The 17922-nt window shown below is 41.8% G+C and overlaps 1 protein-coding gene across 1 annotated transcript; it reads left to right on the top strand.

The window, feature by feature from the left end:
* Positions 1 to 1407: 1407 nt before the first annotated feature.
* On the top strand, positions 1408 to 16698 carry ifnlr1 (interferon lambda receptor 1). Its single transcript, XM_030071544.1, has 8 exons — positions 1408 to 1530; positions 7915 to 8017; positions 9699 to 9825; positions 11493 to 11665; positions 11828 to 12012; positions 12669 to 12810; positions 13435 to 13565; positions 14068 to 16698. Exons 2-8 carry the CDS (start codon positions 7969 to 7971, stop codon positions 15028 to 15030), a joined length of 1770 nt encoding a protein of 589 aa, XP_029927404.1. The 5' UTR covers positions 1408 to 1530; positions 7915 to 7968; the 3' UTR covers positions 15031 to 16698.
* The last annotated feature ends 1224 nt before the right edge of the window (positions 16699 to 17922 follow it).

The raw sequence follows: 17922 nt of genomic DNA, 5'->3' as shown, positions 1-17922 counted from the left end.
TGTAATACTATCCTCCAATCCTACACATGGATTAGCTCACTGAAATTTCCATAAATGCATTTAGCTAATTAGTTTAGTGTGTGTGTCTGGTAAACACTCCATAAATAGGTGGTGTCGTCATCCAAAACCCTCTTCAGCAAGTGGCATGGGAGCGGTAGGGTCCATAGGTATAGGACTCTGTAATATCATAACCTTTACTACTATCTCACACAGGCTCCGCCCTCTACCGCACTCTATGGATCCAGTGGGTGGAGCCTGATGCATGAATCCCCTGACACGACATTGTCATCATACAACATTCTCACTGAGCCCTGAGCGACGAAGGGTTAATCGTTGCCACCCTCTTATTTTTACAATTCAGATCTCTCGAGCAGGAAAAAATAAGGAGCCCAGTCCTTCGCAGTGAAACCAGGTGGTTTGGTTGGCCTATCCTCCCAGGGGTCAGAGGTCATGCCAGAGACACCCTGCCCACCTCATGACCCGGGTCATCGAGGAGCACGGGGAAATACAGGTGACATGTGCAATACCAGGGGGTCAGGTGTAAACACAGCTGACGTTCACATCTCCTTTGCAGCAAGCACAGACCTTGGAAGAGAGCCCGTCATGCCTGAGAGTTAAAACCATATGAGCAAACAGCGTAGACCACGATGCTGCCGTGCAAACGTCCTCACCAGTCAACCCACTAAAGTTGGCTGTTGACACTGTCACGCTACATGTCAAGTGTTCACACACTGTAATGTGAGGGTTTTTCCTCAGTGAAGTGTTACCTCGCTGTTCTCTGAAGGAAGAAGGATGTTGGCAGCACAACACGTCACGTATTTATGGAGTGTATATCATGCGCATACGAGGCACGTCATCCCTGACAGGCCGACTGCATTTATTCAAAGTTCAGTGAGCGAGTCCGTGCGTATGACTGTAGGAGAGTATTACCCGTAGAGTCCAGTAGAGGGCGGCGCCTACGTGAGATCGCACATCTTTGTTTGGTGCAGACTTACGCAAAAAGCACATTTTTTTAAATTTTTTTTTCAGTGAAGATGAAGATTATGATGCAGAAATAAGCGTTCTCACTTAAACTGTGAATCATACTGAAGATGCAATATCTGTCAAAAACATTGCAATATGTTTTTTTTTTCTTTTATTTGTTACATCGTTCAGACTTACACTGTGTTCTCTTTTTTTATGTACATCCAGAAGCATCTTTTGTACTTGCCATTTTCCTTTTACCCTCCCTTTACTCTGCATTGTTAATACCTCTTTGGATGAGTGCACATGGAAATGTTCCAGAAATGTGAGTGTATGTGTGTGTGTGTGTGCATAGAAAGAACTACTACCCTCTGTGCAAATGTTGACCCAGTGATGTGCTGCACTCTCAGGTAAAAGAAAGTGATGCAGGTTGGTGGTGGAGCTGATAGCAGGCTTTTGTGGCAGGGAGAGGAAACTAATTCAAATACCATTGAGTCCTTTTCCCTGGAGGCTGGCACACAGCAGCGGTTGGGTGATCACCCTGTACCCCTCAACCCCGTTCCTGTGGTGAGTGCAGTGGCGGACACCTGTTTCCAAGGGATACGGGCCCAGTTGGACTTTGCTGTCAGCAGTCAGTAATTAGCTCCTTTCTCCCTGGCTGAGATGAGATCTCTTTTGCCCTGTGTGTGCTTGTATCTGATCGCAAGCCATGCACCATAGACTTGCATTTTGCTTATTGGAGGCCACTTGTTCACTGTTTAAGCCTATTAAGTCTCTCTCACAACAATACACAAAGGACACTTGCTCAATACTCCATCCACATCTTTCTCTTTCTCTTTTGTCTCGATGTGCCTCTTCATTTCCATTTTGATAGAGAGCTGTACTTATTGAGGTGTTGTGCTTTCCAGGGTAGAGAAAAGTGGAGGAAGAAAAGTAATTTCACACAAAAGTAAAAACCAATTCAAAACGACAAACAAATTGTAAAGAGCAACAGAGGGTGGATAGGTTGGGCCAGACTACTTAAGAATGGTTGTGCTAGTCATGTTGGTTTTTACTGAATTGCGTCCATATTGTGCAGCAAGGCTTTCAAACAGAAATCAATTACACTAGCTTCTTCTCACCCTGACACCTGTGCCGGCTCGGTTCAGAGGCAGAATCTGCCCAGTCCAACCTGTGTTTACGCCGTTAGATCAAAGGTTCTGCTCAGTCTGTGTGACTCAAACAGGCTGGCGAGGTGAGAGATGCAAGATACATTTGATTTGCTGTGACGGCACAGAGGATGTTTCATTGATGATGTTCTTGAAGTGCAAGAGCCTTCAGGAGTACATCTCCTCAGTTTGTGTCCAACAACATCAAAGCCTTTCTTCCTCTTAGAGGTGCCTTCACTGTGAATTGATTTGGCGACAGGGGGAAAAGGAAAAGCTCTCTCACAATGAGATCCACTCAAGCATATTGTGAAAGCAAGGTGCAAGATTGGGAACGTGCCGGGACCTCACAGGAAAGCACAGATTTCTTTGATTATGTTCTGATGCTTGCAGCCCACTTGCGCCTTTAACTTCAAAGGGAATTGGGCAACTTTCAGCACTGAGTTTGTTCAGATTGAATGGTGTTAGGACATTTGGCAACAGGCTGCATGTCATAAAAGTAAAGTGCATGAAACTCAGCAGAAGTCCAGCATCTCCTCCTCTGTAAAATGAATTATTGATTTCCAGTGTATGAACAAGCATGGGTTTTTATTACAGACTTTTGTGATATGGAATAGCAGAGTAAACCCATGTGTTGCTGATGATATTAATTAAAGTTCAGCTCCAGCCCTGTTGTTGTGCATGCAGGCCCGCTGGAATGGCTCTCTTACACCTGAATAGAACAGAGCCGTAATTAGTGTGATCAATAACACCTGCGTTTACCCTACTCCTTCACTGTCAAAATGGCTGCTGTGAAAAAGGTCTATTGTCTTATAAAAACACAAAATTTGGTGATGAATTGTTTTGCTGTTAGGATAAGTGGACCGAGTTTGCATACAGATGTCTTAAAACACTTTGCTGGAAAGATAAGCACTGACGGAAGAACAATTAATGTCCACATTTGTCCAAGTAATGGCTGTCTTGTACCGGGGAAATTAGTTACAGGTCAGCACATACACACACACACACAGGAAGCTACTACCTAAGGGGAGGGAGCAGAAAGACTGGTATATATAGGTACTGTGCAGCACCAGAAGATGGTTTGAAAGGTTATCAGTAGCTGGGTTGCCAGGTTTTGTAGATGCCTGGTTGTGCTTGGTGCTATTTCATTTTTTTTGTGGCTGAAGCCTCAGGTTTGAAAGGGAGCCAGGGCCTTAATCAGTTTGCAGCCAGCTGGCATATTCTAATGACATTGGCTTCAGGACAGTAGTCAAACAACAACCTAATTAAAATCAGCCGTTGAAGCGAATCACTAGCAGGACGTTGTTGTGTATAATAAGGTGTCACTGACCATAAACCATTGAAAATGGACAATACCTGATGTTAGGCAGATTGTGAGCACAAAGGTCTTGCTGTGCATACAATAGTAAAAGTGACAGAAAATGAAAAGGATCTGAAAGTATGCCTTTGGAAATGAAGTGTGATGTGTGGTTTGAGGAACAGATCATCTTTCATCCATTTACACTGCTGAATCTGTACTTTACAAAAGCTCATTATGCTATTTTTGCGCAATTAACTTCAATAAAGGTTCCTCTAATGAAACTTCACATATGTCATCAGCACTTTCCCCGTCAAGAGTTTTCAGTCAGTTTAGGATGTGATTGATCCGTACTTTTGTGTTGTTAATAGTTTTAGTCAGCTGATGTTGTCATTCTCTCATCATAGAGGAGAAATAATTGTCACGCTGTGTTACAGCAATACAAGAATAGCAGCACTGTAATTATGGCTCATTATAGCAATTCTTAAGCAGTCTTGTGAATATAAACTCAGCAAAATACAGCTTGTATACCATGGGGCTGCTCATTAATTTTATTCAGAGGTAATTTCTGCTAATCATTTTTGTTTACCTTTGGCTTTTCTCATTTGCATACGAACATAGCCGATCCATGGGTGAGAGAAGTAGGAGGCAAAAAGTAGCTAATTGCAAAGAGCGAAATTAAGTTGACCTTCTGTCTAGGACATGAAAGTAAGAATCCTCAACCAGGGAATACTCAAGGCCAGATTTTAGCATCGCCTCTCCAGAAACTTCAAGCGCAGGTGTGCATGCCTGCTGTGAACTCGCAGGAACCTGTTTTTAGATTTTCCGGGGCTCGGCTTCATCTCACATAGCCAAGCCCTGGGTGGAATAAACTTTAAACAGAGAAATCTATGGTAATTGGCATGTACTGTGGAACATTTTTTCGAAAAAAAAAGTTGTTTATTTTTTAAGGGGATAGATCGTACTGCACCTCTTCAGAAAGACAAGTAATGCTGTCACATGCAGGGATCTGTCTATATTTATTAGGCCAGGAATATTGACTGAAGGAATAGAACATTTTGGACTAGATTTTTCAATCTACTGATATGTCAAAAACATCTCTTTTCTGAGAGCAACTAAGAGTGCAGTAGGAGTCAAAAAAAAAAAGAGAGAGAGAAAACCATACAACTGCATTGACTTCTGTGTGTGAGTCCTGATTTTTACGGATGAAGCGATGCCCAGGTCATCCATAATTTATGAGCACGCTGCCGCCCTATCTTAGCTCGCACCACAAAGTATTATTTATCTAATTGTACTACACTCTCATAAAATTCATGGCTTGAAGTCAGTGACGAGAAGGTGAGGTTTGTTGGCTGAAGCTGAGTAAAAACTGATTTGTGTTACTTTACAAAAAAAGCTATCTAATACCTGTTAAATCATGTTGAGCGCCCACCGAGTTCAGGCTCCGGGTCTGCCAGATTTAATCTCTGGTGCTCGTTGTTTTGCTGAATTTGATTCTGATCCGCTCATTGCCACAGAAGTGAGCAATCAGGGTCAAGGTCCTCAAGGTTATAGAGAGACGCAAAATATTTTAAGAGCTTGTTTACCCGTAGGAGCGTCACAGTGATCAGTCTCATTTATTCATGATGGTGGTCAGACATATTACACTGACATTCACGGTTTATGTACTTAGATGTGCTTAGATTTTAGGTGGAGCAGCTTGCAGTGTGTGAGCTGGTAAGCGTCCCCTTTACTTTGACAGGACACTTTGGCTGCTGCAAAGACAGAAACGGTGACCTCTCAGCTACATGAGGGTCTCTCTAACTCCCAGACGATCCTGCTGACTCAGGCCGTTGTAGTCTGCGGCTGAATTCCTCTGCTGGCAGGTATTTTGACGCGACTAAAAGCCATTAGACACACCTTGAACTCCGTCCTCTGCTGTGTGCACTGGTGGCTTCGTTTGACTCAAAAATTGCAGAGGCTAAAAGGAAGACTGAGCTACTGCCCCAGGAGAGTTTACATGTCCTCCTCCTTGTTGCCACTGAGAAATTAGCCAATTATCCGCGTTATCCACTCCTCTCTACTATGTCAGATAGTAGTCACTATTCTAATTAAATTACTTATTGCTTATTAAATTGTTAATAATAAAACTGAAACAGTGACTAGTAAAAAACAAAATAGTATCATGTACCTATTACCTCAAATAATAAAATTAAAATAGTGACTACTAGATGCGAGATTGAAACTTTATTGTACATTAATAACAGAAATCTGCCATGCGTGGCTCACATGGAGATTCTCGTGCATATGCAGCCGACATAAAAGGAGCTGGCAGACAATGACTAAGAAATAAGTAGGCTAGTCATGAGTAATGTTTAGTGACGAGGCCACGTTAGGGAATACTGTACACGACAAAACAGCCACATCAGTCTGATCTTACCACCAGTGTGATCAAAACACTTTTTGTGCCTGTCCACATTCCTCAGATCAAAATACCTGGGGCCAGCCTCGCAATATGTTCAGCTAATCCCGAGGCTGCCTATTAGCCCGTTCTATCTGTTATGTAACCTTTAGTTAATCAGGTAAATCCGTTGAGATCAAGATCTCATCTTAAAAGGGAGCTGAGTGCATTGCATCAAGAAACAGTTTAAAATGTACAATAGCTGTTGTGATAATTACAATAATACCGTAATCATTACACAATGAGAATAAAAAATAAGAATAAAATAAAATACCAAAAGTAATATAATACAGTAATAAGTCAAAACAGTCACAGCTTTAGTTGATCACAGTTTTGGATATTTTTCTAAATTGAGTATTGAGTATTGAATAGTATAATATAGTATCAAGCTTCAAAGCACAGTGCAGTTCATTCCAACTGTGTGGTGGAAAAAAAAAATCTAAAAGCTGTCATTCCCAGATTTGTGTCAGTTCTGCGAACAGGGGGTCACATGTTCCAACTCGCCAGCCAACTCAGTAACATTTACTTTGTTCACAGTGGAAATTTTCTAGCCTCCATATTTAGCATCTTTAATTAAGCTTCACTTGTAGCAGCTGATCATCGGCCAATCATGATCTGATTCTGCGCTTTCTCTGAATAATTCACAGTACAGGCTGGGGTTGAACTTGTTATCGGCACTCATTCGTTGCTGGTCAGTAGGCTAAAACACAAAATTCATGCCAGGAATTCATGAGTTAAGCAGGTTTTTTTTGTTTGTTTGGAAAAGCACTTTAAATACTACACTTTTTCTCCTAACTGACATCTATGATGGACACATTTGTCTCAGCTAGAGAAGAGAGCGTGTCAGACGGCTAGATACTCATACATTTATAAATTGGACATGCATGATGTCAATATTATCCTCTGATTACTGATTGCTAAGGGAGGATATTCCCCACTGGAGTGAGGTATTACACATAAAAGTGGCCAATCACAGGCTGACAAGGATGAAAATTAAGCCTATTACACTGGTTTAACCCCGCGGTGTTTCTGTATTACATCTGCCTTCCCTTCCTGAATTTTGTTAATCAGATTTTTGTCTTTATAGGAAAGGAGAAGTGATTTTTCTAAATGACATTTTTTAAAGATTTAATTCCCAAACGCACCAAATATTTATGCTTTCCTTCTATCCTCCTCTAAAAATAGCCTCTGAGGACCAGTCTCCTGTCGGAAATACTCAGCATTTGCCTCTTGTAATGGATTAACAATTACCGCAAAACAGCTAAGTCTGCACATGAGATTTACATCAGGGCAAAATAAGATGTCTCCACTTGTTTTCAATTATCACTCTAATAGTGTAATTGTAGCGATGGAGAGATAAATTACATGCTCATTCATACATTTATTCATGCACTTGTCTGTTTACTGCCAAAACTGTACCCAGAATACTGATGCATTGGATCATTGTGTATCCAGATATTGTTTACACATAACCAGATGCATAACAGTGCCTTATCGACTTATGATGCACCCTCTCTTTGTACACAGGGGCTGTGCGAAACAGGTATGCACACCTTGTACGCCTCCTCCCTGAGTTTGTGCACTTTAAGAGCCCTTTCACTTTCTGTTTGCGTTTAGCTTGACGTTTTTGATCATTTCCCACAAATGGCAACAGAGGACCTAACCTGAAAGACAGGTACAGGCAGAGGGAGGGAGGAAGGGAGGGAGTGAGAGAGAGAGGGATTGAGGAAGAGGGAAGTAGAGAGGCAGTGTGTGTCGAGAGAGAGAGAGAGAGAGAGAGAGAGAGAGAGAGAGAGCAAGGGGGTGGAACATACAGTAAATGGAAGAAAAAAAAAAACAGGAACAAGATGATAAGATGTTTCAAAGTTCACCTGCAAACCTTTGGATTACCACTCCTTTCCCTGGGCAAAGCAGAGACGGTTCAGGTGTGGAGGCCAGACGGCAGACTGAACCGCTCTGCAATTTAGATATTATGTCACCCTGCGGTTTTCTGGGGCGAGATTTGGGAGTTTATATGTGCTTTTCTGTGGACTACATCACATGCTGCTTTTGTTGATATCTTAAACCAGAGGGGCGACAACGTGAGAGCGGGACTTTGGTCTTTTTCGTGGCCCTCATACCTAATGAAGATGTGGTGTGTGACGGTCATCATCCTGCTGCTGTGCTGTTACGGTGAGTTAAACGGGGGCAACATGGATTGCCCTATTGTGATTTACAGAAACTGCTCATTTTCTATTCAGTCCAACACGTAGGACACCGCTTTCTCTCCAAAGTAGCCCTAACATGAGTCATAAATAATAATAGCAGCATTAATAAATCTGAGTGATAAACTGGACCAATTCAGGCTTCAGTATTTTTTCCCTAACCGATGAGAGTCCCAGAAAACCATGAAGAGACTGCTCATGCTAAATGAAGGTGATTGATGGGAGATGCAATTTCATTTTAGCATCCGACTGATGCGGTTTGCAATATCAGCTTATGAAAATGCAAATTTTGAATGACCTACTCTGTAGAGATAATTTTCAACTTGATGACTTTCACATATCCAATAAAGCTCATGGGTTATAGCAGTAAAACCGTTACATACTCCGGGGCAATAAAACCAGAATTCTGTGTGTATGGCTCAACATTATGGAGACGTATTAAGAATGAATTTTTTCTGGCTGAAAAATAGATGAAAAAATATTACCCAAGCTGAGGCATGTCAGCCTTTATCCCATTCTTGTGTGCCGGCCAAAGCGCTGGCATGAATATTCCTTTGTATCAAAGATGTGACTGGCAAAGTTGAGAGACAAAACACGCAGTTTAGAGTTTCAGCCACCAACAGAAACAAAATCCAGCTTACATAATCTCCCCGTGGCACTGAATACTGTGGATGTGTCCTGCACTGACTGGGCCTTAGGACGAGGAGCTGCAGAGTAAAAATGGAGTGAAGCTGCATCTCCGGGGACTTCATGGAGAGCTGCCCTGGCTGAGGACACTGAGGCTTGGACAGTATTAACAGAGTGTGCTGTGATTAGAGACCTTGCTGACACATAGATCAAGGCAAGATGTTATTTGGGTATTGAAGGCTGCGCATTTTCACTCCATGGGCAAAGTGTTGGCAGTACAAAACAGGCCAGTTATTTTCCTGCAATACAACACAAACAACACATTTTGCCCTGCCAGAAGCCATAGAAATGAGGCTGTGATATCGAAATGACGAGCTACCTACACTCACTTTGAAGGCGTGAACTATCAAATAGTCGTTGTATAGCTCAGAGTAGGTATCTGGTTGGGTAAAAACTAGGAAACAGTGATTATCAAATCCAGGTAAAAACATCATAAATGAGAAACATTTCATCAAAATGCACAAAAATATGAAACATAAATATAGTCATTGTGTCCTATTTGATTGTTAAACAATTTGTTTATTCGCCATTAGTTGTCATCCATGTAACAACTATTTTTTCTTTCATCCACAAAAAGCAAAACAGACAAAAGCAGCAAAATTATTGAAAGACACAACATGATGATTAATTATTGATGCACTAAACTGTTGTCGTTCTAACTGCTCCATCTACTGTTTGCTCATTTCAACACTAAAATTGCATCATATTATATATTTTTTCCATGTAAAAGCTTATTCACCAAACAAACTAGTAACTACAACCTTCAGATACATGTAGTGCAGTAAAAGTACAAAGTCTTGCAAAATGAAGATACTCAAGTAAAGTGCCAGTGCCTCAACACTGTACTCAAGTTGCAGTACCGCTTCAGTAAACGTATGCCGCAGCTTTCCACCTCTGTTAAGAAATAGCAGTGATTGTGAAACACTTCACAGGCGTTGTGCTTGCTGCATCTTTTCCTCCAGGCTGTCTCTCTGCCTGTGACGGGCGGCCGTGCTTCTCCTCCAGGAACTTCAACAACGTGCTGCACTGGGAACGTGTGAAGCACAACGTCTCCAGAGAGGAGGTCCTCTACAGTGTCCAGTACTGGAGGTGAGACAGCGGACGACAGCAGACGGATTATTATAGCTGCGTTTATATTACCCTCCATTACCTTTGTTCTTCCCCGTAGCGAGATGGAGGGAAAAACGTGCTTGAGTGGGATACACAGACAGTTTCATTTCCTCGTACAGTTGGATTTCCATATCAAGACGGTGTAAAAAAAAAAACAAAAAACATAAAGACAGACTGGTGTCTTCGCTGGCAAATTCACTACCAGCTCCCAGATGGCTGTGGAAGAAATATGTCTGAGGACACACTAAATCACGCTGGAATCTGGCACGTTTTCTCCCCATGTTTGTGTCCCAGAAAGTTTTAGCCGTTACCACATCGCATAATACTGACATAGTTTGTTATTTTAGTTAAGAAGTAAAAGTGATGCAGCGGGAAAGCAACAAAAGAGTGATTTTCTGCTTTTTTCCCGCTGTCTCTTTTGCTCTCTCCTTCTCTCTCTCTCTCTCTCTCTCTCTCTCTCTCACACTTCCAACATAGTTTCAGAAATGGCTGGGTGGCTCTATCAATTTATTGCTCCATGACCAGCCGGCAGCCTTTGAACTACACTGCGCTGTGGCCTGGCTTGAGCTTGACTTCCCGCGGCTCAGACATAGCACTACAGAATAGCTATAAGGCCTGTTTCCAGTCATTAGTATGGGCCTCACTCAGCTCCTTTCACACACTGGAGATGGAAAGCTTTCATGCCCCTTCACAGCCCGCAAGTAGCAGTTTTGTTTTTGTGGGGGTTTTTTTTCACTCAGTCTCCGCAAACATTCTCAACAAAGTGGAAATGTCATCTTGCCTAATTGCTCATGACACCTTCTCCCAGAGAAATGTCAAGTGCCACCCAAATCCTACTGACTTTTCTCCCAGCTGCTGTCACCTGGAAGAGTTGGCGCGATTTCCCAAATTAGCTGCAGACAAAGATTGGCTTAACTGTGCCCACTCGATATCACTTCACTGTTGTCATTTGTCTTTTTTTCAGAGGACACCGTGGGTTTAAATGATGGATGGATGAAATTGCAGATTTCAGATTTTTTTTTTTTTGGTAGCCATCTACAGCTTTTGTCTTACCAAACTGCTATTCAGTTCATAACAAAAATCTCACAAAGGCAGTGTGTGTCCGTGTCAGGGAGCGTTTCATCCCAAAAGGTTTCCTTATGTGCTTTGCTTGATAAGCTGTAACTGAGCTGTTTTTTCCACTTGTAGTATTTCCTATTTCCTTCTTTCTTTATTCTTATTGTTCTGGTTTTATTTGCTTTTTGCTCATTTTATCTCTTTTATAGGTTTGACTGTAAAGACCTTCGTAAACCCTGTATTTGAAGGCGCTATATAAATAATGTTAACTCTACTCTTACAAATACAGATACCAACACAAAAAAATGTATTGCCTGCAATGCTGAAATGCTGAAATTTGCTTTTGGTTTCACCACAGAGGACGCATAACAGTACATTATGTTAAATGTAAAAAGTCTCAGGGAATACTAGCAGTACAGATTTTCAAAATTTAACGTTATAATTCTTTTTAATATAATAATTATAATTCTTTTTAATTTTTTTTTTTTATATAAGGGATAAATCCATGGGACGTTTTAACCTACCTACTGGTGGAATCAGAGAGCAAATTTGGTTTGCTGCCATATGACCTTGTTTTGTACTCACTTCAGTGATGCCGGGGATCAGCGACGCCACACAAAAGCAGAGTGTCACAACATCACTGCTCTGTCCTGCGACCTGACAGCGGAAACCCCGTTCATTTCTGACGTCCACTACTACGCTCAGGTGTTCGCCGACGGTCGCCCTCATGGCCGCACCTACAGGTTTAAACCCATAGCACAGAGTAAGAAACCCCATTCCAGTCCATGAGTATTTTTATGTTACTGTAACGTATTATAATGAGTGATTGTTCTGGTAATGCTCATCATAAATGTGGCAGTGTCAAGCACAGCTCTTGATGATTTTCTCTTTGTCCATCTCTTTCTACATTTTTGTGTCTCTGCAGCTGTTCTTGGTCCGCCCATCTTATCTGTGGGTGCCACTGTGTCATCTTTACATGTGAACGTCACCCTGCCCTCTGGACCAAACGGCATATCTATTGCAGACATTTTCAACAGCACCAAACGTGTGCCCTTCTACCCCACAACGCTCTACATCCTCAGGATCACCCACCCAAAGTGGGCAGCACAGGTACAGACACGTGCATTCAACCGTGCAGACGTGCTGTTCTGCATGCAGCACGCTCGGTCCCTGAAGCACAAACATCTGCTCAGATTTGTCACACTCCTCAAAACAAGTCATGAAATCACATCAATAAAGATTTCTGTATGCAGGTTTGTTATTTTCCCGAGAACAAAAGACACAAAAACAGATAAATACAGCAGATGATAAAACCAGAGATAAAACAAAAATGAGCAGTTCCAGAGTACAGAAGCCAGAGCTAGTGTGCATTTGTGTGTGTGTGTGTGTGTGCATGAGTGAAAAACACTAAACTACACAAAGGCCATCCTCATCTGAAGCGACACAAAGCTTTCCAGCTGTGATTATGAAATTGAAAAAAATAAAAGAATCACATTGTAGTTGATTACTTGTGATTTATGCATTTTTCTTTCATTTTGTTGATATTGAAGTAACTTTCTAATGTTAAATTCAGTGTTTTTCTTCACTCTTTTACTTTGTTCTTTGCTTCTTTAGGAGTGAAATGTTTTCATCATCATCATTGTCATTATTATGATATATCTAAGCCCACCAGACCAGGAGTCTTCTTGTTTTTCTGACATGTCCAGCCTGTAAGGGATGAATCTAAACTGATCGCTTTTCATCCATCTCTCTCACTGTCTCTCCAGGTCAACATAAGCACCAACAGCCAGTTCGTCATCAGACTGAAGAACAACAGCACAGAATATTGCGGCCACGTCGTCTACAAGCCGAACTTTGAGCTGGGTCGCCCGCCTAGTGAGAACACCTCCTTCTGTGTCACGCTGCCAGGTCGGGACAAAACTGACCTCCTTTCATCTTATCTCTCACATTAGCCATTAGATTAGTGCACACGTGTGCCTTTGCATACTTGCACACTTCAGCGATGGTGAGACAAGACTGTAATTTCCCTGAATGGTGCTGTGGCACAGGAGATAGGATCATAGTTCACCGTTTTCTTGCACAATGATGTCTCTATTGTCTGTTCAAAACATGACAAAAAGGCGTGTGCTCCACTACATATTGTAGTGGTATTGCACAATGTGTGTGTGTTGCATTGCCATTTGCAATATTGAAAATGTCCTGAAAATATTCTTCCCAACTCCCAAAGATCCCATAGATGTTTTCCTCTTAAAGAATGATTTCAGTTACTACACATGGCTGTAAACATTTCTATTGAGATGACATCCTGGTAACTGGAACAAATAAGGCTGTCTATGAGGTTATTGGTACATCCAGGAAAATACAGCACCCGGGCGTCATATCGCTGCTGCTCCCTAAGAACATGCCTGTGGTTGCTTGTCACACTGGGAATTTCATAACTTACTGTACTGAGCCGCTTCAGGCACTCCGGTTTGACAGATTTATTATTTTCCACTTCCGCATGTAACACACATTCTCTCACCCTCCCCTCAGGCGATCCCTGGATGCTTTTTCCGTGGTTCGTCGTGCTCGCTCTTCTTCTGGTGGTCATAGGCACGATATCCATCGTGTATTTGTGCCGCTACGTGAAGGGTGGAAAAGGAAAGAGCATGCCGGTGTCCCTGGTAAGACTTGGTGCTGGGGATTCCCTTTGATGTATGTCGGAAGCTGCGAGGAAGCACTGCCTCACAGCCGCCGCCAAAATCTTGATTAGACGAATTGAAAGACTGAGATGAGTTGCTGTGTGATCACGACTTTGAGTTGTGTTGTGGTTGCGGTTTCAATGCAAATCCACTTGTAAAATATTAAAGAACCCCTTTTTATATTGCTTGTGTGATAAAAAAAAAAAAGCTTTTATAATCTTTTATCAGCTTTTACCCATCTTTTATTATGTTTGTTTCAATCCAAATTATATTGTTCTCTATAAATTGCATTCCAATTAATTTTGATAAACTCAGCATGCTTCACATAAAACTCCAGCTTAAAAAAAAAAAAAAAATTCCCTCTCTCGTTCAGACTTCACATCTCAAGTCTACAAATCAGAGGTAATGAAAAGTTGAACGAAAAGTTTTTCATTCGCTGATGAAAATCAACCACAGATTTGATTTTGACGTGTCTTCCCAACAGGTGACCAGTTTCAGCATCCTGCCCACAGTGCTGCAGTCCCTGGATAAGAACCTCTACATTTCCAAAGCAGAGGTTTGCCCAAAAAACGAGCAAAAGGTTTACAACAACGTCCAGGTGAAACCAAAAGTTGCATCAGTTGCATCCGGAGGCTATTCCCCTCAAGACGTCCCGTGCCAAGACCTGCCAGTGAGCAGTGCGTCCTCTGTGGACATGAGTCTGCACGGTTCAGCCGCAGAGTGGCAGGACGTCAGCGCCCAGTCGTCTGGAAACTACGGCGCAGTGGGTGTTCATGCGGCCGGCGAAGAAACGGATCGATCGGCCACAAATGAAGACAAAGGAGACGTTAACGTACAGTGGCCCTCTTTTCTTGGGAATGGAAGCTGGCACGTAGGTGGAGCAAGCTCAAAAACGATCTCACATGGGGCAGCACCCTCACCCGTCCTGGACTCTCAGGGGAGTGATCCAGCAGAGCCGCTGTTGTTGCACACGGTGCGGGATGGCAACGGTCAGCTGCTGTTTCCCACGCTCACATTTCAGTTACAGAGCGCTCCAGCTCACACCGTTTCCACCACGAACCCTGGGGGCAAGTTGTTTTTGTCGGACCTGGTGCACTCCAGGGACAGCTTAGGGGATTGGTCAGACTCAGGGTGCGGACCGAGTGCCGTAACTACCCCAACTGAATTTTCCTGCACTTCCCAGGATTCCCCGGTCCAACCTCTACTTCCTGCTCTCCCAACACACTATCAGAAAACACAAACAGGGTGTGACACATTTGCGTCAAGTTACCAACAAAACTGGATGCCAGCTAACGCTCTTGGAATGACGCCCGAGGACAGCTCAGACGATCATATGACAAACTTTCTTTGGAATTGGACTGATCCCAAAAAGGAGGAAGAAGAAAAAGTGGAGGAGGGAGGAGGGCAAATTTTTCTAGAAGGTTGGGTGGTGCAGATTCAGGAATAATTCTCCTGAACACCTGATTTCACTCCGCAAATAACAGCAGAGAGTAGAGACATGTTTCAGCCCGATGAGCTTTCAAAAGGAGAGGAGCGAGTTGATGGGAGCAGTGACAGGCCTTTGGTGACGATGCAGATGAATGCCCTCCCCGTCTGATCTGCTCCGTTTCTGATGTGAAGCTGATGATCCAGAGAGAGGATCTGACACCGTCCTTATGAATGAATGAGCACACACCGACATGTTGGTGAACTGCTGAGTCATACCCAGCCAAACCCACTGGCACTTCAAAAACACTGTCTGTTTCACTTCTGTGTTTATTTCAAACTTGCTTTTATTTACGGAAAGGGAAAAGTCACAGAAAATGCCAAAGGAATGTTGCTGTGGAGAAAAGTGGATAGCACAAAAAAAACCTAAATAAATCAGTAAATGAATAAGGTATTAGGTGAACTATTGACGTACGTCATGCCCTTGGTTGACAAGATGTTAACCCTTTTACAGAATTAATTCGTATATTGGAGGTAAAAAATGATGAACTTGAAGTTAATTTAATCCAATAATGGCCATAATCTGTTATGGAAAGAAATTCTTCCTTTTCTGATCAGTCAGCTTGGGTTTACATAAGTCTGCAACAGTATTGCTTTTTTTTTTCACATTTAACTTTGTCATGATAGGATGTTCAGACAGGCAGCTAAAATCTGATTTATTTCATATAAGATTTCACTTGAGATATTTTCTGAAAACTGTGTCTTTTCAGGTCACATTCAAACTGCATTTGAAAATGATCTGAAACAGATCACAACCCTGATTTGTCAGCATTCAGATCATACCTCAGGTGTTTATCTCCCAACACTCCCCGTGTGACTCATGTTTAACATCAGTCACAAGAGCAAAGACAGCAAACATCGATCAGATCAGAGGCAGCAAGACAATACCTGCACTGTACCTGGACAAATGAAGAAGTTTCATGCTTCCTCTCACTAATCTGTGAGAGTCAAAAAATGTCAACCATGAAATCAGTCGCACCAAAACAAACAAACTCCGAAACTTGCTTTGTCCTGAGCTGCTGCAGCACACAGATGACTGATCAACAATAATGACAGCAAATGACTGACGGGGAAATCTAATTCAGGCTGTTTGTTAAAAAATGAACATGGACTGATGCCAGCCTTAAGGATAAGATCTTGAAATTCAAATTGCCTTCTCTCCGTTACACAATGTTTCAAACTGCTGGAGAAACAAGCGCAATGACTGATTTTATGCTAAAAAAAAAAAAATAAAAAAAAATACTATTCTTACTCTTGTATTCTATTTCATTATTGTTAGTGATATGTAAAATACAGAATACATTTGTAGATATAAAATTAACCCAATGTCTTAGGTTTTTCTGTGTTATTATGTTTATAAATTCGATGTGTTCTCATTGTTTGCTGCTGGAGATTAAATTACACTCTGTGAAAGTACATCAGAAGGTGGGGTCATAGCACAAGTCATGCCACACTGATAACAACCAGCCCTTTAATAGCCTACGTGCAATCTTTTATCCACAGTCGTGAAACTATAAAAATGTCAGGTCTGTTGAAACAATGTGATATGTGAGTCACATAGGAACAGTTTGTACAGTATACTACTGATATATAAATTGTATAGTAACTTTATTTTTTTCTCTATATTTTCAATAAACTTTCATGGCAAAAAAAAAAAAAAAAAAGTGTGGGAGTTGCATTGTATTCCACTGGACCATTAGAAAAGTGAAACCTCTTCATACAAAACAGTTGCCGGCATAAAAGTAAAATTCGCTGTTAATTATTAATGAGCGTATCCAATTTATTTAGGCCTTCACTTTCACAACAGCAACATGTTAGATTATATACAGTTGCATCTTTAAAATATTGAAGAACAAACCTCAACCTAACTTTTTTTTTTTTTTTTTCAAACTGACTAAAACTGAAGTGAAACTCTTCAGTCTTTCTTGACTTTGTTGACTATGTGAAACTGTGACTTTATGACATTTTATGCTTCTGCAGGCTTGTTTGAAATGTTCTTAGTCTCTCACCTCCGCCACACTGTCTCCGGGTGAAGTGTTAATCAAATAAACCAGATTGATGTACTACCACCTGTATGACATGTTAAACATCACAAAGTATTGAAACAGGGCAATGGCCCTGTCCATGTAGATACTCGGTGGCTCAAACAATAAAAAGGCAATAAAAAGGTTGTGTAAAGGATCCAAAGTGCAGCCCATCCGCCTGTTGCCAGGCTACGATTTCAGTCCAGAAAAAAAAAAAAAAAAAGGAAAAAATTGTGAGTGCTAATTTTATTCATAGCTTCCCAGGCTGGATTCCCGGCCATGGTCCTTTCTGTGTGGCATTTACAGTACATGTGCTCTTTGTGTTTCGAGTTTCCTCAGGCTGCTCCGGTTTCCTCCCAGAGTCCAAAGACACGCAAGTCAGAGATTAACGAATTTAATTTGGCCATGGGCATGAACTGGAGTGAGAGAGTGATCATCTGTCTGTGTCAGCCCTGTGACGACCTGACAGCTTGTCCCATGTTGTCCGCCCGCCTTCTGTCTAATGTATGCTGAGATAGGTTCCAGCCCCACCGTGATCCTGAACAGTCAGTTGGTAAAGAGAGCAAATGCATGAATGGATGAATAAATTAAATAAATGATCCCGTGTAGAGTGTGAGCTGTGTATAAATCTAAGTTTTCCCTCTCAGCACCTACAGTGTAGAGAGATGCCATTCAATACTAAAACAACAGCCATAAAATCTGTCCATGAAGGTCCCCAGATCCCCAAAATACTGACCGGTGGGACTCTGTGACCTTATGTGTGTCTAATTTGGGGTGCGTGAAATGACAAAAACCCTGTTTTTTTCATTTATTTATTTATCTATTTTAAT

This window comes from Myripristis murdjan, chromosome 16 (genome assembly GCF_902150065.1).
Source record: "Myripristis murdjan chromosome 16, fMyrMur1.1, whole genome shotgun sequence".
Classification (NCBI taxonomy): Eukaryota; Metazoa; Chordata; class Actinopteri; order Holocentriformes; family Holocentridae; genus Myripristis; species Myripristis murdjan.
This window is presented reverse-complemented; position numbering and strand designations above follow the sequence as displayed.

Bases quoted from the DNA above. Each gene is read 5' to 3' on its own strand.
- ifnlr1 (XM_030071544.1), top strand. From the start codon at position 7,969: ATGAAGATGTGGTGTGTGACGGTCATCATCCTGCTGCTGTGCTGTTAC. The intron at 9,826-11,492 runs GTGAGACAGCGG...TACTCACTTCAG, and splicing joins TACAGTGTCCAGTACTGGAG to TGATGCCGGGGATCAGCGAC. The intron at 13,566-14,067 runs GTAAGACTTGGT...TCTTCCCAACAG, and splicing joins AGAGCATGCCGGTGTCCCTG to GTGACCAGTTTCAGCATCCT.